Raw genomic sequence first — 27,340 nt, 5'->3', positions numbered from 1 at the left:
GAATTCCCCTTCTGTTGCTTAGCCAGTTAGACTCACCTGCTGTGAATGAGCCACAAGTTCGGAGCCAAGGAGCTGGGTGGACTTCCTTTTCGAGAAGACGGTTTTGGCTCTGGGCATCGAGAGTTGCCCGTATTGTCTGTTTGGTTTCAAAGGCATAGGAGAACTCAAGGATTCTTAGTGCTGCAGTCCTAACTGATGTCCTTCCCCACTCTTTTCTCCCCCTCACTCCTCACAGATACTTCTTGTGCCTTCAGCTTCGGCAGGACATTGCCTCCGGCCGCCTGCCTTGCTCGTTCGTGACGCACGCCCTCCTGGGATCTTACACACTGCAGGCTGAACTTGGGGACTATGATCCGGAAGAACATGGCAGTAGTGACCTCAGCGACTTCCAGTTTGCCCCCACACAGACGAAGGAGCTGGAAGAGAAGGTGGCAGAGCTGCATAAAACCCACAGGTCTGGCGACTTGCTTCCCGAAGAGAGAACAGCTGTGGTAGATTTAACCCGCTTCCCTCCTCACACTTGCTGGACATCTGAGCGTAGTTGACAAGATTAGCCTGCTTGTCTGTCTGGAGCCTCCCTTAGTGCTAATCCAGACAACTTGTGGCCCTTGTTATAGCCTTTCATTGAGTTCAGGACTCTCCTGTGAAGAGTAGTGCTCATGGCCCTCAGTGCTTTCATTTGTTGGAAAAAGTTACTCCTCCCTTGGACAGCTTCTTCCGCCTCCTCCCAAACCTGTCCCCTAACACACGCACACAAGCATGCACACCAGACATACCCGCATATGTGTTTGGCATTTACTATGTATTCTGCCTTTTGCTTTTCTTCTCTGATTTGCTAAGGCTGGAGAGATAGTGAGGATTTGGGGTTTGAATCGGAAATGTGGCTGGTCATGGACCTAGGAGCAGTAACTGAAATACACAGTTGTTTCCTCCATCCACAAAAGATGACCTTTGCTTTAGCAGTTAGGCTTAACTTACTTACTTAATACCATAGTAAATATACCATATTACATTTCAAGAACCTTTTTATCTTTGTGAAAATGTGTTTTTTAGCACATATTTTAAGAATTCTCACTACAAATTTATAGTTTGCCCCATATTTCAACAGGGTTGAAATTTTGTAAAAAATTGACAAAAGTGCCTGGAAAGGAATTTACAGAAATTAGAAATTTTTAAACAGACCACATTCATTGATTTTTCTGTTAAAAAACCAAACAAACCAGTATTTCTTATATTATTAACTTTATTCCAATTCTACTCAATAGGTATTTACTGGATAATTCAGATTTGAAATACCAGGTCCTGAAATGCCATGGTCAATATGGAGTCTTTGCTTTGTGGGAGCTGAAAATTTGTGCAGTCGTGAATAGAGATGGGGATGGAAATAATTTTAGTATGGGCAGGATATGATATGTGTTAACTAGCATAGGTGTAAGATCAAATACAAGTATTTGTGGTCTGTGTTATGAGCAATCCTGGTGAAATAAAATGAGGTAGTAGGAAACAAGAATTTGCCTTTTTCAGAAAGATGAGATCACTTTTTTATTCTCAGGTAACTTATGTTGCAACCATTTCTCCAGTGGGGAAAAAACTGAAAGCAATTTTCTGAGATAATCTAAAATCTCTACCCTTATGCTTTTTATTTTATGAGGAAAAATGCCTGAGGTTCAGAGGTGAGCCTTCTTACCCTTTCCTGCTTATCTGCTGATTTTGTGGGGTTGCTCTCTCCCTGGGGATTCTCCGAGCTCATCCACTCCTTTCCCATTTTGGCCACATTTGCTTTGCATCTGCCAATAAGATAATATTGTTTCTTTTGATTCTCAGGGGCTTATCTCCAGCACAAGCTGATTCTCAGTTCTTAGAAAATGCAAAGAGGCTCTCCATGTATGGTGTTGACCTACATCATGCCAAGGTACTGTCCGTATGCTGGGAAGTAGCATCTTTCCCATCTGTTGACAGAAGTTCTGAGAGGACTCCAGTTTCAGAGGGGCCACGCTCACTCTTAGGAAAAGGCTGTTCACCCTCACCCAAGGGTGTCTAATATTTCTCCAGTGACTAACGGTGGGGTTTATGCTTATGGGAAGGACCACGGATTCTTGCCCTACTTTTCTCAGTGAATTCCCTCTTATACGTACTTATTCTAAGACTCCCCTGTCATCCATCTTCACCCCTTGTCATGGCTTATTTTGCATCCCAGCTTTTGTGTCCAGTGGTGCCTCTCTCCCAGCCCCCCTCCCACTTCTGTTGTGGGAGAGAAGAGCAGTTTCTGGCAACCACAAAAGGGCAAAAGCAGGATGGATGGAACTTGGGCTTATGAAGGAGCCTGAGGGTCAGGCTCTTCTCTGCAGGTCTGCAAGATGGAGGAGACTGGCCTAGGGTCCTGGGGAGGCAGCACCTGCAGCCTAACTTGAGAGGTGGGAAGAGGATGGAATGGTAGCCTAGCTGATAGGAGAAGGGGACTGGGTTGCGAAGATGCCACTAATAAGCATCACATACTTCATGACCCTAGTCTGGATGATCACAGGGTCGGGACGGCCCAGGAAGAGAGCTGGAGATCAGGCGGAAGGTGGATTTGGTTTTGAAAAATGTGTCCAAAGTCAGCTTGTGGAAGGAACCCATGGTTGCCTGGTTTTAAAAGACCCTGCCAATCCCTACCTGTAGCCAAGGAATCTCCGATTGTGTGATTGGAGAAATCTCTTGGAAAGCCTCCCACCCAAAGACCTCCTCCCTCACTAGGCCTCGGATTAATCATTCCCACTCTTGTGTTGTTAGTACTTCATATTTGCAAAGCACTTTTCCCCCTCAGTGGCTTCCTTTATTCTTTAACTGTTTCTCCTGGTTACAAAAGTAATATGTGTACATTACAGAAAATAGAAGCAAACAAGGGGGAGAAAAGCACTGAAGTCTCTTTATGCAGAAATAAGCACTATTGCTATTTTGATACATTTTCTTGTTTTCTTTAAAAAAAAAAAAAAAAGCACTTGACCTCTGAGGCATTGTTTTCAATAGGATCACACTACAGGTATCATTTTATGAGGGGTTTACTTTTACTGGTTGTTTTTTGTTTGCTCTGTTAAAAGATTTTTCCATGTCAGTTAAGTAGTCTCTGGGATCATCATATTCAACTGCTAGGTGCTAGATGCCTTTAATTCTTTTTTTTTTTTTTTTAATTTTTATTTATTTATTTGACAGACAGAGATCACAAGTAGTCAGAGAGGCAGGCAGAGAGAGAGGAGGAAATAGGCTCCCCGCTGAGCAGAGAGCCCGATGCGGGGCCTGATCCCAGAACCCTGGGATCATGACCTGAGCTGAAGGCAGAGGCTTTAATCCACTGAGCCACCCAGGCACCCCATTTTCTTAAAAGTACTTCCATGTATACCACCACATTTAAGATTTGAGTGTTTTGTTTTGTTTTTTAATTTTACAGCTGCATAAGACAGAGTGCAGAGAATGACTTGCTTAAGCTGCGTATTGTTAAGCATGCCCATATTTGCCTGATACCTTCTCATAAATTCTAGGGAGTAAAACGGGGCTTCCTATCACTTGTGTGTCTTCTAGCTCCTTTTTCTCTGTGATGGAGCCAGGCGGGGTCAGCCAAGAGACCCAGACAGGGAAGGCAGGAGAGAACAGGTTTGGGACCAAGAAGCCCTTGGATCTCTCTTCTTCTTAAATGCTATTACTTTGGCCATGTGTAATTTTTTTTTTTTATTTTAAAGATTTTATTTATTTATTTGACAGACAGAGATTGTAAGTAGGCAGAGAGGCAGGCAGAGAGGAGAGGAGGAAGCAGGCTCCCTGCCGAGCAGAGATCCTGATATGGGGCTCGATCCCAGGACTCTGAGATCATGACATGAGCATGGCAGAGGCTTAACCCACTGAGCCACTCAGGCACGCCGGCCATGTGTAAATTTTTAAATTTGTTGATGACTAGTTAGAAACCAGTTCTTAGATGGCAAAACTTGGCAAAGTCCAACAATTCATGTTTGTTGTTGTTTTTAAAGCTTTTATTTATTTATTTGATAGAGACACAGCAAGAGAGGGAGCACAAGCCAGGGGGAGTAGGAGAGGGAGAAGCAGGCTTCCTGCCAAGCAAGGAGCCTAATGCGGGGCTCAATCCCAGGACACTGGGATCATGACCTGGGCCCTAGGCAGACACTTAACGGCTGAGCCACCCATGATTCTTATTTTTTTAAGGTGTATCTTAGAAAAGTAAAAAAAAGTTGTAGTGGGCTGTCTTTCAGTATAATTTCCATTCTTGCTGTGGGGTTAGGACAGATTGCTTTTTAAATAAATTCAGAGTAACATTTATTCATTCTGTTTGTCATCTGATAGACTCATAATATTTGATGTGGAGGACACTTGTAGCATGTTGAGAAGAAGGTCTGTAGCAATATAAAATAATTTTTGGTGGAGTTTGAAGTTTGTGCCTTCATCTTTCATTGTCTCACTTATATTTAAATAAAAAACCTTTTTTATTAAGAATTCTTAATGGCACACTCTTATTGGGACAGGCCGAAGAACATTGAATGGAAGGACTCTTGACACCCAGTACAGGGAGACCACGAGACAGGAATAACTCTGAGCGCAAACCAGCAGCCCTCCCAATTCCTTCGAAAGGGTGAGGGCAGAGAGTGTTGCCAAATTTGAGAAGGAGAGATCTGTGTGTGGAGAGGATGGTCTTCAGAGGAGCTGTAGTTGTCATAGGGACGTGTCCCTGACCTCCCTCCTCTCTCGCCCCTCTCTTCTGTCTCTCATCTGCAAGAACTTTCAGAAGTCAGAGGGCCTGGGATCCTGCTGATATGCATAGGTCGCAGCTCCCTGAGAAGGAGCGAGCAAGGCAAACATGGTGCTCCTTTTTTGTTTATTTTTCTGACTTTGTTGCTGATGATTGGCAGAAGTCACATGTGGAGGACTAAGGCATGCTTTTTTCCCTTTCACTTGTTACTCTTTATCTCTAATTCATATTCACACAAATACTGATAATTCTGAAGCAGTATGCAGAACAATGGAAAATGAACCAACTTACTTGGTTCCAGATTGTGTTTTTTCTTAAGGAAGATAAAATAGCTTCAGTGTCCTGTCTGAAGATTTCTCAGACTAGAGATGACTTTGTTCAATGTTTCAAGTCACTGTTGCCTCCTTACTTGTGGTGAGAACATGCTGTCTTGAGCAGTCTTCCGGCCTGCTCCCTGTGGCCATGGCTGGTGATGTTTTTGGCAAACACATCATTTGTGGCTAGTGCCAAGTTGCTTGGGCACCTGTGCCTGATTCATCCCAGCTTTTTTTTCTGTTCCTAGAGAGAACTGGGGCTGCCAGATTTGAGTGAATAAAGCACCTTATAGATTAGATTTTTTTAGACTTGCTCGGATTGTCCAATGTAATTTTATGTGTATATATGAATTATGCAGGTATGGTAGCAGAGAAAGCAATTGGCATCAGTTGGTTAAAAAAGTAACCTGATTTGTTTTAGATGATTAAGTAACAAAGCTGTCGAAATGTTACACTTTGATTGAATATCAGACTTAGATTAAATGTGGTGTTTGTTGTAGCAGCTCAGTAAGAATTTCTGCCATGTTGTAAATGATTTCTGAAAATATGAATTTCTCTGAATAGTAATCTTCAATTTTACAAATTTTGAATGAGATCTAGTTCTTCCCTTAAAAGTTAAACAACGACCTGTGTATTTTGAGTGTTGTGCATTTGGGTCCTCAATATCACTTGCAATGTGGGGAGATCCTGTTTAACTTTTATCTGTAAATTTATGGGGTTCTAGAATATTCAGGCTTGTGATAATTCTGGATTGTCATCTACTCCAAGCTAAGATGCTGCGAAGTGAAAACCATTTGAATAAATTCAGGATTAGTCTGCAGTCCATTGAAATATGCCAGCCAAATCAATGCTGTAACGTGGACTGGAGGTCAGCCCTCTGAGTTATGGAAGAGCGGCTCCGAAGAATTCATAGATTTCCACAGTCAGTGTCCAAGGGACATTTTCTGTGAGGGATTGGTGTTTTGTTGAATAGAGGCATAAATTTAACAGCTATCAGCTAGCATAGTCCATCTGAAATAAATTTGCCTGAAGTAAAATGGCCAACCGCACCGGAGGGTGGGCCAACAGACCATCCCCCAGGGCTGGAATAGCCTCCAGGAAAAGCTCGTCTCTTCAGAATGTCTGCATTGAGTTCTGTTTCCCTTCTTCCCCATTAGCTCTTGCAGGCAGGCTGGGAAACATAGAAGTTGTGCCTTTTGGAAATTATCGTATCCTGTGGTCAGGTGGCTATACCTCTTTGACCAATCAGAGTTGGTCCCGGAAGATTATAGATTTAAGATGTTCTCTTAACTCGTTGACTGTCACTGAGATTTAAATACCAACCTGTAAAATTGGTATTCCTGGTCATGGTTTAAGGGTTGGGGGTAGGGGTGCGGATAATGGGATTCCTGTCCTTTGTAACTCTGACAGCTCTAACCACGGTCAATGACGGCTTAATGCTTGGCAGGACTCGGAAGGCGTGGACATCAAGCTGGGTGTGTGCGCTAACGGGCTCCTCATTTACAAAGACAGACTGAGAATCAATCGTTTTGCTTGGCCGAAAATCTTGAAAATTTCCTATAAGCGCAGTAACTTCTACATTAAAGTTAGGCCGGCAGAGGTAAGCAATGTCATGTGTGCTTGGGCATAACTGAACAGCTCTGGTCCCTGTTCTTCTTCATGGCCATGGGATAACTGAATTTTTCCCCACTGAATTTTAATAAAATGAACTATTCTTTATTCTTTTGTGGCAAAAAAAAGGCCATAGAACTTAATGATAAGAACTTAATGATAAGTTCTTAATGATAAGCAACATGAAGTTTCATGTTGCTAAAAACAAAACAAAACAAAAAAACAAGAGCCACCCATACCTTTTAGTAAAAAGGAAAAGTAGTAAGTGCCTGTCACATATTGGGGGGGAGGACATTATTTTGTTGTTGTTGAAACATCTAAGTGATAGAGATGAGTAGGAAGGTGGTAGAACGAGTTGTCATGGACAAGGGTTCGAGTCCGTAGTTGTACTTGCTTTTCACAGAAACTAGTATTGCAGTCTATGAAAAATTCATTTTGTGTAATTATACTGCATATACGAATGTCTCCTTTCTTCGAGAACTAACTTCTCGCAGAAACATCTGAGTCCATGTTTTTCAGTAGCTTCTCATCAACTTCTAAGAACTATACTGATTTAGTGTATTGATTTATTCTAGCTCGAACAATTTGAGAGTACCATTGGATTCAAACTGCCAAACCATCGGGCAGCAAAAAGACTATGGAAAGTGTGCGTGGAACATCATACCTTTTACAGGTAATTGTAATGCAACTGCTTAAAATTCATTAGAACAGCTATTGGTACCCTGTGTGTATTAAGAGGTGGTTAGGAAGAGAAGGACAGAGGCAGCCACACCCTATCTTACCTCGGTGCCACATCTCCTTGGCCGTGCCTTGTCCTCACTCAGAGTTGATCCATGTCTACGGGGATCCCAAACTTGGCGGACTTCAGCTACCTTTCTTACTGTCACCACACTCTCCAGGCCTGGCTGCCATCCCTCTTGCCACCATCAGTCATCACAGGCTTCATTTCACTGTCCTTACCAGCTCCTTCCCATTAAACTTCCTTCCCCAATCAGCCCAAATGCTGGGGGTCTGTCCCTTTGCTGCTCTGCCAGGATGTTCTAACCACGTGCCCATTGTGTACATCAGCCTGCCCCATGACTGGTCCTGGGTCAGTCTTGACCTTACCGTTTCTGTATCTGTGCTCACAGACGCCGCCTTCAGCAGCAACTATCCTGGTACACATGTTTGTTCCTTGTGAGAAAGAATCACTTAACTCCGCATAGTGCCGTAGGTTATTTCCCATGTCAGCTGGATCCTCAGAACTGCCAGGGAGCCAGACCTTTTCCTTCCTTTCCCATCACAATATCTGTGGTCTTCCTGAGTCCCTAGGAATCTGGCTTCTCTGCTCAGATGCCCTCTTTGCGTGGGTCACAGATTATAAAAGCTGTGGTCATGAGCATTCTCGGTTCACGTACCCTGTTTTCCCTCTTTTCCCCATAATTATTAGCATTCCCCCCTTTTTCTGTTCATTGTTCCCCTCTATCCTGTCTCAAGGAAAAAAAATAATCATTCCCCATGGAGTCTCAATTCTTCATTCTATGCCTCACATAAGATCATGCTTTGTGCGTCATGTACTCTCCTTGAGTGCTTTTGACTTCTTCTTTGGCCAGTAAACATGTCCATGTCCATGTCTTACTCCTTTAAAAACCAAAATAGACAAATAAAACCAGAAGATCTCCTTAGTCCCTCTAGCTGTCTTTAGCTTGGGTCCCATCTCCTTTTGTGCACGTCTTCAAGGGCATATTTCTCCACTGCTCTTCTTAGCTGTCATTTTCTGTATTTCCTCAGTTCATATTACTGTGGTCTGTATAGCTACGATCCTCCATCGTGAAGCTTTTTGCCTCAGACTCTTGCTTTGCTACTCCTGTCCTACCACACTCTGGGTGTGTGACTGTGGTAAGTTACTTTACCTTCCTGGGTCTCACTCTCGTCATCCGTGCGATGGTAATAATAGTACCTACCTTATAAGGTGACTTCAAAGAGTAAGAAAACACATGAAACAAATGTAGAACTATTTCTGGTATATAATAATGTTTCTCATCACCATCAGCAAAATCATTATTCTTAGTTTGTACTACAGTGTGCTATTTTTAAGGTGAATTATTAGCTGGTACAAGTGACTCAAGTTAAATTGACACATGATCTGTTTTCAAGATTGCTCTAATATAGTCATTTTAGAGAAATGTAACTCATAAAAGATACTTGAATCCTTCTGACATAGTTACACTGAACCTATTAATCTTTGAAAAGTTTGTAATTTCTCTTGGTAGCCATGACAAATTTCTCCTCAGAACAACGTGAGCCTGCCTCAGATAAAGCTAGTAGATAACGCTTATGAGTTAAATGACACACAGGTCAGGGCAGGACAGATAGCAGGCTTTCCTGTCAGGTAATGATAATGGAAACAATAATTATTTTAGAAATGACAGGTGCTACATTCATTGAGCAGATATTGTCGTCAGACACATGACCACTTGCTTTACCTTGTGCCGTCTCATGTATCACTCAACCCCACTGAGCAAGTGGCTCAAAGCTGGGTGCCCATAAAGGGCACAGGGGCCAGGTGCCCACGCAGAGCTGAGGACCTGGCTCTGTGATCCCAACGCCCGTACTGGTCACCTCTGTGCGGTCCTTCCTCTGGTAATTGTGTAGCAAGTGTTTCCGAAATGTCTGTTAGCCCTTCAAAACTCTAGGCTTCTCCATGTTTGCTAACACACTATGACTCCAATTTAAAAGTAGACCAGTTTGCTTCTGCAGACTTTTGAGATAATGGTTAACAAAAGGATTTTTAGATCTTTAAACCTTGTGCAACTTTTCTTACAAAGGATAGGAGATGGTATTTCTAAAGCAGGGCATTCATAATTCGTCTGCAGAGTCCTTTGAATCAGATCTGGATTTTGTTCTGTTTTTATCATGAAAGATGTAAATGATTTCTTCAGAAAATTAAAATGGCCTTCAGATTGAAGCCCATTAAAGATACAGATCTTTCTGTTGATCGATAGCCACTCAGGCAAACCAATATTAGCGGAACAAGAATGTAATAGTACAGTGGTTATTCTTCTTTGAGTGTTTGATAGGGCCTGTCACCCTTCTAAGTGCTGTGCCTGGATCAGTTCTTTTAATCTTTACAACATCGTTGTAATCTTCACTTTACATTTGGAAAGTCTGCGAAACAGAGAAGTCAGGAAATGTGCCCGTGGTCCCATAGACAGGCACGGGTGGAGATGGAATTTAGAGCCAGGCCCTGGGGCTCACAGTGCCCACTGCGTACCCGCTCTGCTGTGCTTCCTTCTCTCCTCCCCACCCCCCGGCTTTTGGTGGTGGTGGCAGTGTATAAACAAGATTAACACAGGCCCCTGGAGCCTGGCATTAAAACTGTCCCTTAAACTTGGCACTGTAGATCCAGAGTAAGTCAATCAGTGTCATCTGCCACTTCATAGAGAACTTTATTACTTAAATGTCTGATTGGCTTTAGTAACTGAAATGTGCGTTTTTCTTGAAACGTTCCTTTACTTTCCATAGGTAATTAATAATAAACATTATAATAATATAATGTTGAGATAATAGTATCTGAAACAATAATTCTTGATTTATAATGGGAGGATTTTTGTAAAATTAAAATGTTAACTGTGCTTCTTAAGCAGTAAAATATGTAAAACTTGATTTCTTTTGTGATGTCACCTTAGACTGTCTTGCTCAAGACCATTAGAACTCTAGAATGATTAGGTCATTATTATTTCCCAAAAGTGAAATGGTAGAGGTCTTGTAGTGATTTTGATGTTTTTATGAAGATACGTTCTCCTTCGGTAAAGAAAAGTAATGTCAAAAGGAAACAATTGTTCAATGATCTTGAAACACTTTGTTGCTTGGCCTGTATTTTGGTAGGAAATTTATTGGCATTACCATTGACTTAAGCTGCCAAAAATATTCTTTTAGAAAAAGCTAAATAAATGTCTGTGTTCAGTCCGTTTTTGTTTTGATATTTGCTTCTATTTAATTGCAACTTAATTAAGGATTTCTTTGTTGTCAGAAAATTAATTTGTAAGTTACTATTTTGTGTATGTGGTCACCAGTGCCATTTGGGTAAAGAAGTATTTTATCTCAAGTTGAAATAAAATAAAAATCCTCTAGTTAATGATTTTCCTAATCTTACATTGTGATAGATATATGCCTTTAAAATACTTGCCTTGTATTTCTTGGATTTATATTTTTGAAATATCTTTTACAAAATGCATAAGTGGATGATCTGATACGTATTTAAATGGCAACCAACCGTCTGTTACCTTAAAAACAAATTAGACTAGGGGCACCTGGGTGGCTCAGTCATTAAGCGTCTGCCTTCTGCTCAGGTCATGATCCCAGAGTTCTGGGATCAAGCCCAACATCAGGCTCCCTGCTCAGAGGGAAGCCTGCTTCTCCCTCTCCCATCCCCCACTGCTTGTTTTCCCTCTCTTGCTGTGTCTCTCTCTGTCAAGTAAATAAATAAAATCTTTAAAAATAAAAAAACAGATTAGACTAAAGAAATATGATTGTGTAGAACTCTCCTCACCTGGACTTAGATATTTAACTGGTTACATATCCCAGTCTATATAAATGAGAGCCCGCTTTCATAACTGGAGGAAAATATAAAACCAACAACCTCATTTTACAAGGGCATTGGGATTGTTTTATTAAATTAAGACTGAAATATTCAGCAGTAGTTCTCACTGTGTTAGAAGTTCTAGAACTTGTAGCCCAACTTCCCTTCTCTAGAATCCTGGCGTAAGACAACTCAAAAGCTGTTCTTCAATTCTGTTCTGAGAACGAGAATTCTGGAAAATGGATAGGTAGATGTGTCTTTGGATTTTCTGGCTACTTAAATTCAAGCGCCCTCCAGCCTGTATTTATTGAGCACCTGCTATATATGGGACCTAGCACAGATCTGTGTGAAGTTATGTAAGATAAACTAATAACCAGAAAATCAGAAAACACTGATGGAGGTTTTCTTAATTTTGTTTGAAATTGTTTTGTGAAGACTGCAGTTTCTCAGGTTTCTCTCTTTGTGAGTTCAATTAATTTTATAAAAGAAGAGGAGAAAGTTAAATCTTTAAAAAGATCTATGCCTTTACCTAGATATTCTTTAAGATTTCTCATAATTCCCACAAATCACTATCCTGTTTCTAGTTTAAAGTTTTTTTAAAAATTTGAGTTGGGTTTCATGAATCAGATTTGATAACACCCGTAGGCCTAAAAGGGGTGTTGTCACTGCTGGGGGTGGGGAGCAGTTACTGGAACTACAAATGAGAGTTACCAGTACATCCTCCTGTGAAGCTGATCGTTCTAGGAAGACCTGGCCTTTGGTTGAGAGAGGCAGTCAACTGAGGTGACCCTACAGATGGCTGCCAGATACCCCCAACCTCACTCTTCTCTTTACATCCTGTCTTTTGTTTTGTTTTTGAATAGTTACACTTTATTGGTTCAGATAACATGAGACCTGTCTTTTTATATGTCACACGTATGATACATTGTTGACTGTAGCTGCATATACGTCATGCATTTGATACGTTGTGGACTGGCCATGTGTTGTGCAGCTGGTCTCTAGAATGCTCTAGCTTTATCCTCACTGAAGCTTTATGCCCAGTGACTAACAACTCCCCATTTCCCTCTCCTGCCAGTCCCTGGTAACCACCATTCCAGTCTGGAATCAATGAGTTTGTTCCGGCTTCCTCATACAAGTGAAATCATGTAGTCCCTGCCTTTCTGTGTCCGGCTTGTTTCACGCAGCACCATGTCCTCCAGATCCATCCATGTTGTCATGGATTGCAGAATTCTTTTTCTTGTAAGGCCAAGTATCACTCCGCTCTGTGCGTAGACCACATCTTTATCCGTTCATTTCTTGGTGAACGTTTATGTTGCTTCCATATCTTCGCTATTGCCAATAGTGCTGTAATGAACTTAGGAGTGCTTCTGATTTCTTTTCAGGATCCCAGTTTCAGGTTTTTTTTTTTTTTTTCCTTTGATAAATATCTAGAAGTGGGATTGTTGGATCATATGGTAATTCTATGTTGAATGTTTTGAGGAAGCCCCATACTGTTTTCCATAACTTTTACATCATTGTGCATTGCCACCAATGGTGCGCAGGAGTCCCAGTTTCTCCACCTGCTTGCCAACACTTGTCTTTAGTTTAATAATTTTGGGGGATGGGGTAGTTTCTTTTAGGGTCATCAATGCATATTTTCCCTTTGAGGTATTCTTTAGAAATTCTTCGTTTTTCCTCTGGTTGATCTTCCATTGACTATAGAGTATACTTCATGAATAGATGATAAAGATACATGTGATTTAGCTAACTTGTTTTTCATGAATGAATATTTCTTCCCTTTTTTTTTGAGGGGCAGGATGAGAGAGAGAGAGACGGTAAGGGCAGAGGGAGAGGGAGAGAGAGAGAATCTTAAGCAGACTTCATGCTCAGCACTAGAGCCTAATGTGGGCCTCGACCTCACAACCGTGAGATCACAACCTGAGCTGAAGTCAAGAAGTTGGGCTCTTGACTGAGAATGAATACTTCTTTATCATTGCAGTGATGAGCCTGCCAGTGACCCTTTCTTTTCTATAGATGATTGCTTTCTTATAGAGCATTCTTAGATCCTCCTTAACTGGATTGCTAGGTAGGGAAACCCTGTCATAGTCAATGAGAGAGAGAGAGAACGATAAATGACCATATTTCTCACCCTGCCTCTCTTATTTATGATCAGGATGCTGAGAAATTTAATCTTTCTGTGCCTTTACCTTGACTGGAATCTGTTGTTGTTGCCTTTAAGCAGAAAATTTCTTAAACAAAAACAAAAACAAAAAAACAAGCCGAAGGTTTAAAAATACTTGAAATTGTAATGAACTCTTTAAGAAATCCCTTCCTGGAGGGACGGCTGAGTGGCTCTGTCAGTTAAGCATCTGCCTTTGGCTCAGGTTGTGAGCCCAGGGTCCTGGGATTGAGCCCCGCATTGGGCTCTTTGCTCAGCAGGGAGCCTGCTTCTTCCTCTACCCCTGCCTGCAGCTCTCCTGCTTGTGTTCTCTCTTTCTCTCTCTCTGACAAATAAGTGAATAAATGAAATCTTTAAAAAAAAAGAAAATGAAAGAAAATGAAAGAAAAAATTTTGATGGAGCTCATGTTCTGGAATTGTCAACTGAAGCCATCTTGTTTAATAAATGCTGTAAGAGCTCCAAGATTATCTTTGTTTATTAAGATGTTTTGCCAACTCGGGATTAGACAATGGAACCAGACAATTCCAATTGTATGCCAGACAAGATTGGCTTTATTTACTAAAAACATACTTTTGCATAAGCCTGAAAGTATTTGACATCAAGAAGGTTTGCCTTCATTTATTATGAGCCCAGGGTGTAAGCAGTGGAATTGTGCTGGCAAGAAACAATGTTAGTCATCTCTACAGATCTGCTGTGTGCTGTGTTCTTCAAGGGAAAGCATTGCTTGATGGAATGGATTCCTGAGTTGGATTGGATGTTCTTTCCCAGGAGAAATAGACATAAATATTGAGAATTACTAATGGTAATGGATTGCCACTTGGCACTTATAGCTAGAAGCAAGAATTCAGACATATGTGTTTATATAAATGATTTAAGCTAATACAAATAAATAGCCTTTGATATACACTGAGAACAGCTGCTCTTTTGCTCAGGTTGTGGGAAACATACTATTCATGAATACATGATTGTGGATTTAGTCATCTTATCACTATCCTAAAGCTCTGTATGTAGGAGGATTTATAAATAATGTTCTTTTTCATTAGAAACTTTAGGCAGCCTTTTGCTCTTTAAGTTGAGTAATCTTAGTAAAATGGGATATTAAAATATAAAGTTTCAACTTTTTTTAAAAAAGAAAATTCATAAAGGCTTCTATTTCAGTTCTTTGTTTCTCCCTACAGGCTTGTGTCTCCAGAGCAGCCACCAAAGGCCAAGTTCCTGACCTTGGGGTCCAAATTCCGCTACAGCGGCCGTACCCAAGCCCAGACCCGTCAGGCAAGCACCCTCATTGATAGGCCAGCGCCACACTTTGAGCGTACCTCTAGCAAACGTGTCTCCAGGAGTCTAGATGGAGGTAAACACATTTATGATAGTTTGGATTCCTTTAATCTTTCTCTGATCCAGTGGGGTCAGAAAGTGGTGATGTAGTTATTAATGAGGTCCTCAGAAACATCCTAGAGGGATAGCTGTTTATTCTGAATAAATAAAATGGTATTTCTTATACTCACAAGAAAAGTTTATAGTGTTTTCAGCTCTCATTCTGAACCTAAATTTTTGCAGTGTATGCAAATATTGAGAATTCTTGTGGATAAGATGTTGGAAAAACATATATCTGACTTAATTGTGATGTATTTTATGTGTTTTAATTTCTTAAGCTTGTTAATTCATTGCAAAAGTGGAATTCCACAGATTTTGGTATGATAACATAAGAACTTTTATTCAAAGGAACTTAAAATGTTCTAATTTTATGAGTTTAAAAACCCTTACTGAAGCTTACCAAACTTTCTAGCATATCAGAAACCATCTGCTTCTTTCAAAGACTAGTTGAAATGGAGTGCTTTAACAAAAGGAAGGGAAGTACAGTGTAATCACTAGTTCTTCAGCCAAGGCTGGGGTTGGGGAAGGGAGATTTGTATAAATTTCTATATTGTTTTATTAGAATTCTAATTAGCTACGTATTTGTAGTTTTATATATTTTACATATGGAAATAAATTGATATTCTTTTCCTTTATATATATATCTTACTATCCTAATTTTGGCTTAATAGCAGGTCTTCTGTAAAGGAACTAAAGTTAATTTTATGTTAGAATGCTTTATAAGAGACTTTATTTTACTTTGTGCCTGGAAGAAATTAATTGATGAATGACTTTCTCTTAGAAGTAGTTTTCCAACATTTTTTGGTTGATTAATCTCAAAACATACATAAAAATAGTAATATTATATTTTAAAAATTTGTTTCACTGCTATTGATCACCTAAGACCTTTCTTGGTTGCTTCTTTTACTGACATTTTTCCGAAATAGGAACTAGAACATCTTCTGTCTTAAGTGGCTAAAACAGATATGCTAGTAGATAAAACTGCACTCATTTGTGTGTGTGTGTGTGTGTGTGTGTGTGTGCTGTGTGTGTGTGTTTATAATTTGAGTTTTTGAGTATAGTTGATATAACAATGTTACATCAGCTTCAGGTGTGTAACATAGTGATTCAACTTCTGTGTAATGCTGTGTTTGCCACAAGTGAAGCCACCATCCATTACCTTACAGTACTATTACACTATCATTGACTGTGTTTTCTCTTCTGTATTTCTCACCGCCATGACTTCTTCATTCTGTAACTGGAAGTCTGTATCTCCCATGGCACTTCACCCTTTTTGCCCCTCCCGTGCCCCATTTCTCTCTGGCAACCATCAGTTCTCTGATTATAGGCCTGATTTTTAAAATGCGCTCTCATTGATGAAGGATTGACACTCCTCAGCCTTGATCTATTTTTCTTGGAATAAACTTGGAAAAGAGATCCAGGTAGACACACAGAGATCTGTCCAGGGATTTGTTGATGGGCATTTTTGTATATATAGTGATTAAATCTTGACTCTGGAGAATCTTCCATATAATTTTGAGATGACAGGTAGTGCAAGGGGTTCATAAATTGTGGTTCAAGTAAATGTCCACCTTTCCAAATGTGGTAATTTAAATTTAGTGAATTTTTCATGTGCAATAGCTGTCAGTGTATCTTTTAGCTCATCAACAACTGAGCACTTTTTTCACGTAAATGTGAAAAATGTGCCTGCTCATGGAAATATTTCACAAGCCTTGCCCCTTACCGCAGAGGATTTATATAAGTGCTGCCTAACTGCTGTCAGTGTTGGTTAATGCCCCGAGAGAAGTCATTCCTGCTGCTGGAATATTGCCTGTTTCAGCCTTTGTTTTAAACTCTGAGGCATTACAACTCTTAAATTGCAAATTCTAGAGTTTAGAAAGAGCAATTAACCACTGTGTTTTGACATAGATAAACACGGAAACCCACCATCTTGTACAAGTGGTGAGTGCAGAGGATTATAGTAGGTCTGTATCTGAAAACAATGATTTTTACAAGTAAAAGCAACAAACATGGCACAGTGATCCATTATTTTTCCTTTTGTGTTTTGGACACTGTAATTCATCAGATGGGCCAGTCATCAAAAGGATTATTGTGTTCTTGTGAAAAATAGAAGGCTTTTCGTGCCAATACATGATCAGACAGCCAGTGAACTATTTGGTGAGGGATTCCAGGCTTTTTCCCTCCCAAAGCAAAGTGAAGCTGTAACCTGGTACTAAACTGTATTTTCACCACCACTGCCCAGCAATATACCTTCCTGTTGTTGTTGTTGTTGCCATGGGTTATATTTTCTTGTCCCTGTTTAGTTTTTAAGTTACACCAGACTAATTTAGATTCATAAATATTCCTTACTTTAAGGTTTGGCAAATGAAAATAAATCTCCCAGTTCTTGCATGCAATTTAAAAATGAATGTGATATCTAAGACGAAGCATTAAAATAAAAATCTGTCTAGAACAGCTTTTTTTGAACAGTGGGATTCTGAGATTGGGAAATCAAACCCCAAAGGAGGCAAGTCAGTTATTTAAGAGAACAACCGAGATGCATCTGAGATTGGAGGAGACAGTGATGTCTGAAAATGGAGACTGTAATAAGCAGGGACCTGAGATTGGGCCATGGGAGAAGGAAGGCCCATCTGGGGAAGAACCATTTTGGTTGAGACTTGACGGATGAGGGGGAGCTAGCACTGAGTAGAGCTGGAGATAAAGCATTCTGGGTGGCAGAAGCAGCAGGTCTGAAGGTTTTAAGATGAGGGAGAGCTTGATGCAGGCCAGGAACAGAAAGAAGGCTAGTTAGAGCTTTGTAAATGATGGGGAGAGGTAGGCTGGGGACAGGTCATGCAGGACCTTGCAGGCCACGAGGAAGAATACAGTTTTTATTCTAGTGCTATTGAAGTGTGTGTGTGTGTTACACACATGTGTGCACACTTAAACCAGCCCGTAAGTGCACTATATTACCTTTTTTAAAAAATCAGTTGGTGCAATGTTGAGAGTGATTGACAGGACAAGAGAGGAAGCAGGCAGACTGGTTTGGAGTACTCCAGGTGAGAGGAATGAGGATCTTGCTTGGGCAAGAGTAACCAGTTGGCCGTTTGGCACCATAACCTGAGCACCTGTGGCCTCCAGGCTTCTCAGGGTTCAACAAGTGCTTAAGACCTAGAAAGGTTTTTTGTCTCAAAATGCAAAAAACCCCCAAAACAAATAGCCTAGCTCCTGCACACTGAAATTAATAAGTGTCTAAAAGCATGCAAAATAAGTATTTTGTCAACCTCGTTATATAACTTCAAATTTGATATTCATTAACATTTTGATTACCTTACAGCTTAAACCATTTGTAGGTCAGAGTTTCCCACTTTGCAATAATTTGCATATGGGCAAGAGGTGCTTAAAAATCATAATCATAAATTGAGTTACTCATAGTCCTAGATTTTCCAAGGAAGAGTTATTAAAATCTTTTCAAAAGTTAAAAATGCTGGGAAATAATTATGCTTCATGTAAGATGTGACTTTATTTTGCGATTTTGGTGTGGGCTTTCAGAAGTGGGAGTACTTAAGGACCACCAGAGTCTTAAAGTGGCCCAGGGTGGTAAAAATGCAGAGGAAGAACTGGCCACATTTAGATTCAGTTGGATTTGATGGTGTGGGATGAAGGCCGAAGGCATTAAGGTTTCTGGCTTGGTTAACTGGTGAACGTATGAGTGTGGTATCTGGCGAAAAAGGCAAGGCTGGGGAAGAAGGAAGGTTTGGACAGGGTACATGAAGAGTGGGCTGAGAGCTTTCTTGTAATACAGAGATTAGAGGTGCTTGATGCTTCCCTAGTTCAATATGGCAGATCACACAATCCCTGCCCTCTAGGAGCTTGCGGCCTAGAGGCCTTTGTGTCTACTGCACTTCTCTGGGGACATAGAACCACTGTCAGTCACCCTGTCAGTCAAGCACTTTTTATACAGGTGAAATAACCTTAGTCATTGGGGGCTTGAGGGAGAAGCTACATATGGACAGAGGCCTTGTCATTGCTCCTCACTTGCATTTGCTGAAATGTGATGCCCTCTTAGGTTGATCTGCTGTATGACAGAAATTTCAACCCAGTGTATGTTCTTGTTCATCTGCAGGAGAGATGAAGGAAATACGTGAGGGCCAGGTTTGCTGGGTCAGGAAGGTGTCTGTGTATTAGATTTACTGTAGATCAAGTTGAGGCATTCAGCGGGGAGGTTAGAAAAATGAAAACTATTAAACATAGAAGTTATTTCTGTAATACCGACCTTTCCAGTCTTGTCATAATTTTGAAGGGTACTCAAATTAAAGGTTCCTTTATAGAAAAATCTTAAAAACTTACCGAAGCAAGTCATTTTAATCCCTAGATAATTATTTGTTGCGGTAAATAGATTCAGAAATAAGTTCAGGCAAGATCAAAGAGACCCTAGAGAATTAAATATTGCTCACATTAGGATTCTGACATTATGCGCCATGTCTGTTTCAGCTGGTCTTAGAGCTCCTCCTTCTGGCCAATGATCAGACTCTACATCCTTCAAAAATCGGATTTGAGAGCCTGGTGTAGTTGAATGGGTTAAAATTCGGACTGTAATGAGAATTTGGAAAAGTTTAAAAATGGGTTTGATATGTTGGTATCTTCAGAGCTCAAGCAACATTCATGCTAAATGTCTGCATGCTGCCTGTTTCTCAGTGTAAGCTTGACCATTGAAATGTCCTGAAGTAATCCCGAGTGACCCTTCTTTCCTAGCTCCAGTTGGTGTTGTGGATCAAAGTCTTACGAAGGATTTTCCTGGACCTGCTGGGGAGGTTTCAGCATACGGCCCCAGAGTTGTCAGCACTGCTGTGGTACAAGATGGGGATGGCAGGAGGGACCTCAGAAGCCCGACTAAAGCCCCACATGTGCAATTCATTGAAGGAAAGGTATGGTAAATGAGCAGAAAAATGTGATCTTAAGTGTACTTCGACTGGAGGCTGTTACATTTGTTGTTTCAGAACTCAGGTATCATTTAGAATTAGTCAGCGTATGTTCTCTGTTGATAGAAGTTCTCAATATGTAGGCTTCTACTGGTTTGAACAGGGTCTCAAACATTTTTCTAATTGTTCAAAGCAAAATATTGCAATGTAAGTTATATTAATGCAAGCAAATAATTTAGTAGCCTAAAATTTTTAACTGCAAAATCATCCTTTTTAGCTAAATCCCTCTACTATAGGAGCTGTGGTGACTTGAAATTTATATTTGTTACAAGTAATTTTAAGTATGGTCTCTCTCAAGTATTTTAATTATGTTTTTTTTTTAATGAACAAAGATGGTTTTTATGAAAAGTATTATTTTTCATTAATGTCTAAGTGAAGAAGAAATTCTTAAGCCAAAGGTGATTATTTTGTGAACAGTGAATGAGAAGATGGTGTGTTGCTTATTTCCTTATTTGGCGCATACACTGTAGTGAATGGAGAAGTAATTCATGCTATGTTTTCAAATTTGTCACTATTATTTTATGATACCCTTTTTTACCTTGGGCAAGTACTTGGAGGTAGATTTGAAGAGGCTTTGAGTTCATCAGATCTCTCTTCTATATCTGCACAAAGCAACTTTTTTTATAGATAACATTGGAAGTGAACACAAGAAGGAAATGAAATCCTGCTATAGATTTATAATGTTTTCTAAATTTTAACTTTTGAAAAATGTAAAGACCTGCAACATGAATTTATAAAGAACCCACTAGATGAAGGAGCGGCCAGTGGCTCAAGAATTCCTGTCCTGACAACCTGTCAGCATGGAGGAGGGCTCAGGGACCACAGGGGGCCTTATAGGAACCCCAGGGACTCAGCCATCAGGTCCTCCGAATTTGCGACTGTCATACTAAAATTAATTATTTGGTTGAAAATAATTAAGTTAAAAATAACCAACAAGATCTCTTTACTGAAAAGTTAGAGTCTTTTATAATTATGCTAATAGGGTCCCCAGTGGTTGTTAAATCTGAAACAGGAGCTCAGCCTTTCAGAGTCTCCCTACCATTTTGCCTAGTTACTTTGATACATGCGGTTATTTTTAAAAGTTACTTTAAATTCCAAAGGAAATTCTGCTTAACTTCAGCAAATGACTGGGTGTAATGCTTTGAATACTTGTCAGCAGCCAGGTTTATGAGTAAGAATGTCGTTTGAGTTTCATTGGGTCTATTTGCAATCCGTCAGAAAATATTAAGTCCAGTTTTTCTCTTTAAAAAAGGATCATGTAATTCATGTTCTAACTGCACTGTGTTAATAACAATCCCTACTTGCAAGTACAAGTTTTCACTAACTGCCCATTTCTTCTCTTTCTCTCTTGCCTTTGTTTCTCCTTTGACCATATCTGTTGTGCGATTTCTCATTCAATCATGGGTTTGCTCCTGAGGGTAGCCTGTTCCCATGTGCCCACCTTCACCTCTCATTCGCTGTGTTTCATCTCTTTCCCCAAACCTTTTACCGGTCCCTGAGATGGACTTGCTTTCAGACATTTCGGAGGAAGACCCCTTTGGGGAGGCCGACCAGATCACACTAGACAGCTTAGAGCTCCCTTCCAGCGGTGAGCTGTCCGAGCTGGGGGACTGCGAAGTCCCTGCCCTTGATTCTGTCTCGGGTCCCATTGCAGCCCATCCTCAGCCTGACTGTCCTTCCACCCATGAGAAGCCTCTGAAGGAGGCTGACCGCAAGGATTCTGAATTTGGGTACTTTTCCTTCCGTTTCTGCAAATGCTTCCCACCTAGCTTCCCCTCCCTTCTTGATGACGATGGGTATCTTGCTTTCCCCAGCCTCCCCAAGGTCTGGGTCTCCTTCCTCCCCGACGATGTCCAGCACTACCTTCCCATTACCTCCCCTTCCTTCCTTCCTTCCCTCATCCTCATCTTCGGACTCCTTCTCTCTGCTTCTCAGTCAGTGCCTTTTTCTCTCACCTTTTCCCTTCCTCTGGCTCTATCCCTCTGCTATCTGGAGGCTAAAGCCACTTCCTTCAATGTTTCTCGTGACTGTGACTTGAATGACAAAACAGAGGAGGAGGAAGCAATTGCTGGGACTCCTACATAAGCTTTAATTTGTGGGGTCAACAAAACTCCAGCTTCCTAATATAGAGTGTAAACATGTGCATAAATTTCACCACTGATTACCCTCAAAATAGTATGGTCTGCACATTTTCACATACATGGTGTTTTAGTGCATGAGAAATATGTGTAAATAAGTACTTCCCCTTCATTCATTTCCATGGACCAGGTCCACACATTCGAAGTTGAGAACCAAGTTATGGATTATTTTGTAAATATCTAGACTGTACTAGGTCTTCAAAACAAAACAAAACAATAATAGGAAACCTCTGTTGCCCTTAACAATCCGTATTGGGTCTGTCTGTTTTCCAGACAAATAGCAAGTCTGTCAATGCTGTTCCTGTAGGACGGACACTTGTTTCAATATAGAACTTAGATTCTGTGGACATAACCGTGATTGATGTGTATTAGTAGAACTCCTTAGTGCCGATATTTCTCATTAGAAAGCCAAGCTCGTTCTTGCATTTATGAGGATGCATCTGTAACCTTTACTCCTGACATTTATGGGTCTAATCTCAGAAATTCCTTGTCTCCCTGTTACTGTAGCATTGGGGGACCAGATGAATTTCAGGTAGTTTTTTGGTTTGTTTTTTTTTTGCTTTTTTGTTTTTTGTTTTTAATGCTAAATCATGTAGTTTTATGAAAGAGTCACTGTCAGGTATTTGTAAGGAAGATACTACTCTTTAAGAAATACATATGAAAAATGAAACATGGCTTTTTGAAAATTTAGACTATTCGCCCTACGGTTGGGGCACATAGTGTCCCTTTAGTTAAGATTAGGTGTCCGGTTTGAGGATTTTTGCCCCTAGATAGGGCTACCTCTGCACTACAGGTTGGTGCTAATGTGTGCAGGATGTTTTTGTTTTGCTAAGTGTGGTCTGGTGACTTCGTGTCTCATAGCCTGTGGGTACTAGCCATACATAGAGAAAAATCACCATTTAGAACAAACCTAAAGAAAAATATAAAGACAATGCCATGATTAAGCATACTGGGAGAAACCACTATTCCCAAATGTTACCTGAAGAATGCCAAAGATTGGCATTTTAGAGAATTAAGGATTGACCAAGGAATTGGAACATGATTGTAATAGGTTGTTGGATAACTCTTACTTTTCCTTCTGATAAGAAGATACTCTGAGCTCCTGATCACCTCAGAAATACTTGATTTAAAGGAAAAAAAAAAAAGCGTTTTGAACTTTCACATTGAACACTCTCATTCCAGTAAAGAAGAAAAGGGATGTGCATGATCCTGCTATAAATTAACACGTGAAGTTTACCCTATTGTCTTTTGGTCTCAATCATTATTTTTCTTTTTTGTTATTCCTCTCCTTGAGTCCATAGTTATTAGGATTTATGCTTTTTAAAAAAAAAATATATTGAAGTATAATTGCCATACAGTGTTACATTAGTTTCAGGTATAACATAATGATTTGGCAATTCTATAGTCTGTCACCATATGATGTTATTAGAATATTATTGACTATATTCCCTATGCTATGCTTTTCATGTCCATGAGTTAGTTTTAAATTTGCAGGTTTTTTTTTTCTTTTGGGTCATTAGATATTAAGAATTATCCAACTATGAAAAATTATTCTTATTTAAAGAATTTTATGAAGAAAAAGTGGCTATAAAATATGAGTACTTAAAATACGATTTTAGCATGCAAGTAGCAAAATAAACCAATTTTCCTCCCAAAGAAAGAAATCTATGTTAAAAAACTGAATTTAGAGGGTGAATATTTGTCCCTGAGGTAAAATTTGGTTTTCACTTTCCATCATTGTACTTTGCCCTCATCCCTAGTTGATTTAGACTTTTCACATTAGGACAGATGGAATTATGCCATTTTTACACTCTCCTATTTTCATTTATGAGTAAAAACATTAAAAAACACCACATAATCTAGGGACTGAGAAAGAGTGAAGCTTCCATTCTCCATTTCACCTTTGCAAAGGATTCCTTCCACCATTTGTCCGACACTGTAGGTGAAGAAAGACCAAAGTGGCTTTATGTTCTGCATCTTCTGAGGGCCAAACAGTAAAGGTTGGTAATCCTAGTTCACCATTTCAGCTCAAATACAACATCTCTGCATGCCTGGGTAGAGTTTCCACCGCTACTTCCCTTCTTTCTGGCCATTTGCTGTACGACTTTCAGGTGAAGAGGAAAGAAGAGGAGACACAGCTGGAGGAGGTGGAGATTAACCGCCCCCCCCCCCAATTACATACCTGGTGGCTGCTGCCTGCCATACTTGTGTTTGCGCACATGTGCGTCCGGTGGGGGTGGGGTGCACTCTCGGGGTTGATAATGTGAGTTTTGCTTGTGGTGGCTTTTAGGTTCTTAAGAGTTTTATTCCTCTTATATTTTAACGTCTTAGACTATCTGACTTGGGGTTGTTTCTGGTGCTTGCTGATTGATACACTTATGTTTATTTGCCTTTTCCCCCCTGTGTGTGATTTAATTTCACAGAAAAATTCCCTGAGAGTAGAAGGGGATAATATTTATGTCAGACATAGCAATTTAATGTTGGAGGTTTGTATAATTTAAGAAAACAACTCTGTCCTGATGGCTGCCAGGCTGCTGTGGACGGGAGGTCACGCACAGGCTGGCTGGCACCTTCCTTCAAGCACACTGCATGGACTGCATGGGGGACAGTTCAACTTGGAGTGCATGTTAGCTGTCCCACTTTGTTCTTTTAAAGTGGCTTAGGTAGGACTATATCTACTAGAAGTTTTCTAAATGACAACTGGGGGAAAAAAACAAAAAACAAAAAACGTTCTGTTCAATCAAATGAGTAAAATTTTAATCTAATACTCTTGAAGTCCAGCAGGTAGATCTGTTCTCTCCTAATGGGTCATCTCTGTGGTGCAGAATCTAGAGTAACATCCCATCCTTAATATATATTCACCAGAACAGGTATTTGTTGGTTTGGCATTAAATGGCTCTAGATCCATGTTCACAATTTTGGGGGAATAGTTGATGAAATCCATGCAATTAGGAATGTGGTCCACTTAAAGTAATTACCTTTGAGAAAATGTTGATTCGTAGGTTGTTTGGATTAAAAAGAAAGTGAGAAAGGAAAACCAAACCCAACCAACCAATCAGGTGGGTAAAAATATATTCCCTGTGTTACAACAAGAACGTTTTTTTTGGTTTGTTTTTATTTTTCCCCTTCTTCTTTGATGGTGGTAAAATGGTGAGATATTCAGTGGAGAACCCCAATTCTCAGTAATCTGACTAATCTGGTTGCTTTTGGCAGCTTTGGTAACCATTGGAAATGTATTTTGCATAACTTACTAAGATGCTCTACAGTATAATATGTAACCTTGCTTTGAACAGATGCAAGAAATGTGCCTGATCTCAAGCCACAGTCATTTTTCCATGCCATGCAAAGAGTTTTAGATTATCATGAATTTTTGCAAATGGCTCTAGAAGCTCCTAGAGGAGCTACTATGCTTGTGCATGAATGTGGAAGATCTAATTTTATCAGATGCATGACCTGTTCCTCTGGGAGTGGGATGAAAGCTATAATCCACAGGTGGCCCCATGATTTTGAAATGTAAGAAAAGATTTAAAATTCATTTAAAACTGTTTCCTGAACATTAATTACCTTTTAGACCCACAAATACTATTTATCAGGGCCATTCTAAAAATTCCCACCAATACCATTTGTCAGGGCCTATTCCAGTGAAAATTGACCTGGTAGTTTTACTTGTATCTTTGTCTTGTGTAAGGACCATTTGGTATGTGGGGTGACTGGGCCTCACAGCTGGGCTTGGCAAGTACATGAAACCAGTGTACAAGGTTCCCTCTTTCATAGAGAGGCCAAACAGAAGGAGCCTCTGGAAGCCAGTATTTTTATTCCTTAAGGATTAAAAAGCCATTGCTGAAAATTCCTGGAAAAAGTCAACCCTTGGTTTTCTCCCTCTCTCTCTCTTTCTCTTTCTCTCTCATGATCTTGGCCTGGCTTTTCCATCAGGCCAAATGTGCTTCTGAGTACCTTTCTCTAGTTATACTTCATTTACTATGTTCGCAGAATGCAGCTGTAGTAATAGCCTTAATGAGAAAGGTAAATTTGCAGGAACGAAGTCATAGGCTGCATTTCAAATCCAGTTACTAGAAAGAAGGTGATTAGCCATTTCTAGTACTAGTGATTCCACGGCTTCCTTCTAATAATATAAGTAATTATCTCTTAAAAAAAATTCTAAACAGAAGAAACCAGAACCTTTTAAAATGGGAATCATTAAAAAAAATATGCATTGGCTCTATTTTCAAATTTTGATGAACTACTTAGGTGATAATATGGCTTTTGAGACTTGGCATTTTTCTTGCTTTACTATGTTTTTTTTTTTTTAATCATAAGTTTGCTTTGTCTTATTTTTTGGTTTTTTATTTTTGTCCTGCTGGGATTTTTTTTTTCTTTTTTGGATTTCTGCCCTTTATTACGTTACATATTGCTAGGACCTCGATAAGGCCCAGGAGGACATACTGAGACATCAGGCTAGCATTAGTGAACTCAAGCGCAATTTTATGGAATCCACACCTGAGCCGCGCCCTAATGAATGGGAAAAACGACGTATCACACCTCTGTCCCTACAGACACAAGGGGTATGTCAATAGCTGTTTGTTGGCTGTATGTCTCACTCCAGCTCTTTGATAAAACTCAGGTCGCAAATATGTGATGTTCATTCTCAGAGTGTTAGACAATGTTCCCTACTTTTTAATGTAATTGCTAACAACTTTTTAAATACTAAATATTAACAATGTAATACTTATTGACATAGTTCTTAGTAAATTGTGTGGGTTTCCAAATATTATCAAAAATTGCAGAAAAATTTCACTATTTCACTCAAGTAAACGAGTGGCGATGAAATGCTCTATATGGTGGCTTAGAAACTGGTGTTGTATTGTATTTTATAAGGCTTGAAGTTATGGACTACTGAGATAATAGAATTCACTTGATAATTAAATAATTATTAATTCAAGGGATCTAGGAATACAGATCATATTTAGAATGGTTTAAGGTAATCGCTGTGAGGATAAAGAATTAAACTTAGCTTGGAAAACTAATGAGCCCAGCTGAAAATTTGCAGAATGTTGTGCAGTTTAATACTGAAACCTTGTAGTAATGAAATGTAGGCTACTACTGTTTTAAAACAATTTGCAACCATAACATCTCTCCAAACTCATTCTTCTTCTTTCCATGGCTTATTTCTTCCCACCACCAATGTAAGTGTTTCCTTTTGGAGATATTCTCAATCTATTTCTCCATTTATTCTCATCTGCATGTCTTCTTTTCTGATGCTCCGAAATCTGTTATCAAGCAAGAACTTTCACGGGCTCGTTTATCGTACTTGAGGAGACAACGATCATATCCTATTAAATATGCTGTTTTAAAAAGCGTATGAAGGTGTCACCCGACCATTTCCTCTTTCCCCTTTTCCTTCCAGCCCTCTCATCCCCCAAAGCACATCATCTCTCTCGCCTGGCTTGAATGTTACCAAATGTATGTGCACTTGAGTTAGTCTCATGC

General features: G+C 39.9%; 1 protein-coding gene across 19 annotated transcripts in view; it reads left to right on the top strand.

The window, feature by feature from the left end:
* Positions 1–27,340, top strand: part of EPB41L2 (erythrocyte membrane protein band 4.1 like 2) — a 218,621-nt gene that overhangs the window by 153,241 nt on the left and 38,040 nt on the right. For 13 of the 19 annotated variants that reach the window (XM_032843480.1, XM_032843478.1, XM_032843476.1 and 10 more), the window contains 8 exons: positions 236–454; positions 1,825–1,912; positions 6,497–6,649; positions 7,236–7,333; positions 14,559–14,731; positions 19,489–19,661; positions 24,277–24,339; positions 26,269–26,415. In XM_032843480.1, coding sequence (XP_032699371.1) covers positions 236–454; positions 1,825–1,912; positions 6,497–6,649; positions 7,236–7,333; positions 14,559–14,731; positions 19,489–19,661; positions 24,277–24,339; positions 26,269–26,415 — 1,114 coding nt within the window. Of the gene's footprint in view, positions 1–235; positions 455–1,824; positions 1,913–6,496; positions 6,650–7,235; positions 7,334–14,558; positions 14,732–19,488; positions 19,662–21,137; positions 22,390–24,276; positions 24,340–26,268; positions 26,416–27,340 lie in introns of those variants that run through there. The other 6 variants (XM_032843482.1, XM_032843481.1, XM_032843479.1 and 3 more) reach the window with 2 other exon arrangements.

This window comes from Lontra canadensis, unplaced genomic scaffold (genome assembly GCF_010015895.1).
Source record: "Lontra canadensis isolate GAN:19392208 unplaced genomic scaffold, GSC_riverotter_1.0 scaffold141, whole genome shotgun sequence".
Classification (NCBI taxonomy): domain Eukaryota; kingdom Metazoa; phylum Chordata; class Mammalia; order Carnivora; family Mustelidae; genus Lontra; species Lontra canadensis.
The sequence above is the reverse complement of the archived record's forward strand: the minus strand, read 5'-3'. Positions and strand labels throughout refer to the sequence as shown.